The sequence below is a fragment of the Atta cephalotes genome (genome assembly GCF_000143395.1).
Source record: "Atta cephalotes unplaced genomic scaffold scaffold00465, whole genome shotgun sequence".
In the NCBI taxonomy this organism is placed as follows: domain Eukaryota; kingdom Metazoa; phylum Arthropoda; class Insecta; order Hymenoptera; family Formicidae; genus Atta; species Atta cephalotes.
In genome coordinates, this window is record NW_012130529.1 from 1 (window position 1) to 4,713 (window position 4,713).

Here is a 4,713-nt window from a genome sequence, read left to right on the forward strand (position 1 = left end):
ACACACACACACACACACACACACACACACACACACACACACACACACACACACACACACACACACACACAAAATTCTTTTATTCTTATATATTCTAAATCTATTACCTTAGTAGAACAAATTTAAGTAACGGTAGAGAGAACGAAAAAAATAAACAAGATACTATAATATAATAATCATTGTTGTTTGTAGCGTGACCTCTTACGTATCTCTAAAGATGTGTAATTTGTAAGAATAATCAATACTTTCTTTGGTATTCGAATTTTCGGCCTTTACTCATACAATATACTTCCAAAGGACGTTCTAAAAACTTCCAGAGAACATTCTAGGTCTTAAGAAAATGTGCTGTATGAGTAAAAATATAATTTTTTAACATGATATGTATAAGTCATGAATTTTAGATATTGCGAGTCATTTCTCGAAAGTCAAATCTTACAAAATAAAGCGAATTTTTTGTGTTTCTAAACATAATTTGTGCTATTTAAAAAAAATACGTTTATAAGTTACTCTTATTATAAAATACGTTTATGTAATCATGAAAAGATTTTGTACGAGTCTCCATGGTGACGAAGTACAAACTGCTTTGGTAGTAGGGCAAGGATATCTCTTCAAACATTCAGCTAACAAACGATCGCATTCGCATAAACGTTGAGCACAAGCTCCTGATCTGTCCCAACTGCCATGCTTAACCGCTGTAACAAAGATTTTACGAATTGTTTTATATTTCATTATATCACCTTATTTACGTATAGCATAAATAAATAAGTCAAGTTTAATTTATAGAAAAGACGTTATATTGGCATAAGGAAAAAATTAAATGAATAATAATCAATAAACAAACCACAAACAGGTTTATAACCATGATAACATCTCCAGTAATATGGTACAAAGTATTCCGAGAATATAGGACATTCCGTAGCGTCGTAACACCAGTCATGCATCTTGCAGCATCTGGAACACATTTAATTTATTTCTTGTGAAGAAAAACTCGTAGTTGTAAATGATGTGATTTGCTTCCCTACAGATATAAATAACGTACTGGTCGATTCCATCGATGACATAACCGGATCCCAAGAATCCACAGTAACAACCATATCCTTTGTAAGCCAAAGGATTACATCCCGTAGCGCATACTACCATATTGTAAAGATGTATTACTCCTCTTTTGAATCTAGTATGGCCCATATTCTTCTTTGTTCTGAAATGGCATAGTTATGTCAGCTTAGATAACATGCATATCTTTTTAAAGACATCTTTAAGCTTTACCAAAAGTTATTTTTTAAAAAAGTTAAAAAAACAGGTAAATATATACAAAAGAGGAGCCACCTCCAATGACCTTAACTTTGACATATGTTGTCAAGGTCATGATCCTAAGTATCCTCCAACAGGTTTTGGATGGCGGTCACTGTTCGGTAAAAAGTTATAAAAAAGTTTAAGAAATAACGTCACATTTTCGTTTCTCCTATAATTTATAATTAGTAAATATTGAAAACAATGGATCCACCTTGGATGATCTTGACCTTGACATGTATTGTCAAGATCAAGGAAACAGATTTCCTGCTCTAAAATCAAAAATTGTCTTTGAAAATATTAATTTCCTATATATAATATAATTTTTGTTTAAAGTAGGAAATTATTTCAACCTCTCTTTCTCCTGCTTGGGGGTGCAAGCCTTCCATGCGAAACGATTCCCATCCCACCTATTCCCTCCCTTCTGGTTGGAATCGTTTCGCGTAGAAGTCGTCCCACAGTGAAAGGGATAACATGGTGTGGACAGTATCTCTCTAAATCTTCTCCATCTAGAACTGTTCATAAGGAGCTACCGTGAAATGCTAAACATAGGATGATAGTCCGTTTTTATTTTAAAACTGTCTTAAATATAATGTCTTAAGATGCTAATACAATCCTCGAATTGACTTACGACATTTTAAGATTATACTTAAGGTTCCTGATTAGTCGCGGCGGCCATGTTGGAATCGAGACGTCAGAAGCGAGGAATGATACGTTAATTTATGTTGCGTGCTATTTTTAAATAAAGATAATTTGGATGAAACAAAGTGACAAGATCACTTTAATACTTGTAAAAATCGATGAAAACTGTCCTTTTCTCTTTTAACAGTAAGTAAATGGTCGTAAAAGGTAGTAAAGTGAGTCTATATTTGGGCAGAAACACACGGTCCGATAACTATTGAAACGAATAAAATATACACTTTTAAATAAAATTCCAAGATAACTTTAGTTTTCATCGATAATTATGATTTTGATAAGTACGTGACATTTTCACAATTAGACAAATAATAACGAAATGGCACGCAACATAAATTTCGTCAAAACGTCACTTTTCCACGCCTATAAGTTCGGCCATTTATCGTGATGCTGTAATACTAAACAAGCACGAGTCCATGTCCGTGTGCTTCTGCGGCGCGCCGAGAGTGAACGAGACAATGAGCTCCTTTTCCCACTAGTAGCTCGTTTCAAGTGAAAATGCTTTTTCGGCAATCTCGGCCGCTCGGCGGCCCTAGGCATCAATAAGAGAAAGTATCCTAAATAACGTGTAAATTTTAATAAATTGTAATAGTATATCCCTCCTCTTAATCCAGAATAATATAAATCATGTTAAAACGTAACATTTACGAAATATTTAATTGTTTACGATTTTTCATGCGCGTTATATAGCATATCTCTCCTTCATAAACTCGAGAAAAGCAAGAATAGTTCAATAGAAGAATTTTATTGAAAAAAAATATAAATCAGCATTTCTCTTCACAAAAGTTTCGAAAGATTATCAGAAAAGAAATGCGTATGTTTGAGATTTGTGAAGAAAATAAATCGAATAGTTGCAAAAAGTATATTTTTCGCTTATAAAATGAAAGATATTGCTTGTATGGAAAAAAATTCGGTAAAAAAATGTAGGTATTCGAAATACCTACAAAATAAGACATGGAACATTAAAATAGATCTATTAGTTCAGTAGAAAAAAAATTTTAAAACATCGAAAAAGACCTTTTTTTCACTCGCTCTATGTTCATTGAGATTTAAACGCAAAGCTTTGAAATTTTTGTAAAATATAGCCCTTGTAATGACGAACAAATCGAGTTCTGAATAAGTTTGAAATGTTCATTAATTTTTGCAAAAAGTTATTTGTTCACTAAAAATCTGTTTGCGGAAAACTTAATTTCTTCACCTTTGAGCAGTCGCACAGTAATTTACAGAGATTTGCAATTTGCTTCTTCAAGAGTTGTACTATCATATATACTTAATAACAAAACGATTTTTTGCAGTTAAACTATTATAAAACGATATTAAAAAAGGAGTATCTTTTTCCATACAGCAATATTTTTTGTTTTAGCGAAAAACTGCTTTTTGCAACTGTTCGATTTTTTTTCGCATACTTTCTTCACAAGTCTCTCAAATTTCTTTTCTGATGGCCTCGATGAGATATAAACAAATAGCTTAAATGTTTCGCAAAGTAATTGTAATCATGAAATTTTTAGTTCTTTGTTTCTTGAATTTTTATTTTTTCGGTTTATTACTAAAAAATTATATTTAAGTATGGAGTGTATGTCTGATTAACAAATTTAAGTCACATTGACTATGTCTCTTTATTTAATAAAAAGTGTCCAATTGGACAATTAAATGTATGGAATTATCAGTACGAAATTATTTTTATGAATTGCGGATATAAATATGAAATAATATTATTAATATGTAGTAATAAGTAATATGAAGTAATAAATTATAATATTGTTTATATCTCGTCGAGTTACCCCAGATTAAAAAAAAAATCAGGTTTCCACGACAATTTATTGCTGAGAAAATATAAATTTAGCAAAATTTAATACACAAAATCAAATATGCGCGAATCGCCGAGCGGATCAATCTTCCTCACTTGAGTGCGCGCCGGCTTCTCTCCAGGGTTATTTTGTTTAAAACTTTTTTTTTTAAACAATTTCAAACAAATGTTTAAAACGTTATTTAAAAAAAATGTATTTTTAATACTATTTAGTAGAGGAGAAGGTGATACTCCAGTTACATTTTACATGATAACTTAGTTAATAATGAATATTTAAGTTTAAAACTTGACAATTACATTCATTAAAATGTTATTGTTGAATCGATTCTGGACTCAAAATTATGAAATATTTATTACTTAGAACATTATTAATAAAAATGTGACAACATTGCATAATGATGAATCGATGAAGAAAAACATGGATGATAATGTGGCCTTCCATAAAAATAGTCTTAAAAAGTTAGTTTTGTTTAGAAAACAATAATTGATTATAAAATTAACAAAAAAGAGTGTATTGCAAAATATATGCATGTATACATACGTAAATGTACGTGAGTCGTTTGATAAATTTGATAAATTTCCAAATGGCGCTACAATCCATTTGATGACGCGACATCTTGAAAGATCCACTCTTCGAACCCCTTTAGGCCAAATTTCAGCCAGAAAGGACGCATAGTTCATGTTTGGTAGTCATTTGAAGCGAGATTGGCGCGCAAAAAAGTGCTCTTCTATCAAGACAACGCGCCGTCCCACAAGTCGACCGTTGCAATGACAAAACTACGAATTGGGCTATGAATTGATTCCTCATCCACCCTATTCTCCGGATTTGGCCTCGTGTGATTTCTTTCTATTCCCAAACTTAAAAACTTGGCTTGGTGGGAAGAAATTCTCATCAAATGAGGAAGTTATTGTCGCCATCA

The 4,713-nt window shown here is 31.8% G+C and overlaps 1 protein-coding gene across 1 annotated transcript; it reads right to left on the reverse strand.

Annotated features, from left to right (window-relative positions):
- Positions 1 to 525: 525 nt before the first annotated feature.
- On the reverse strand, positions 526 to 1,926 carry LOC105625247 (basic phospholipase A2 homolog 1). The gene is made up of 4 exons (XM_012206588.1): positions 1,922 to 1,926; positions 1,040 to 1,198; positions 842 to 951; positions 526 to 692 (listed from the first exon to the last, which is right to left on the reverse strand). The coding sequence occupies exons 1-4, from the start codon at positions 1,924 to 1,926 to the stop codon at positions 526 to 528; spliced, it is 441 nt and encodes a 146-aa protein (XP_012061978.1).
- Positions 1,927 to 4,713: the final 2,787 nt, after the last annotated feature.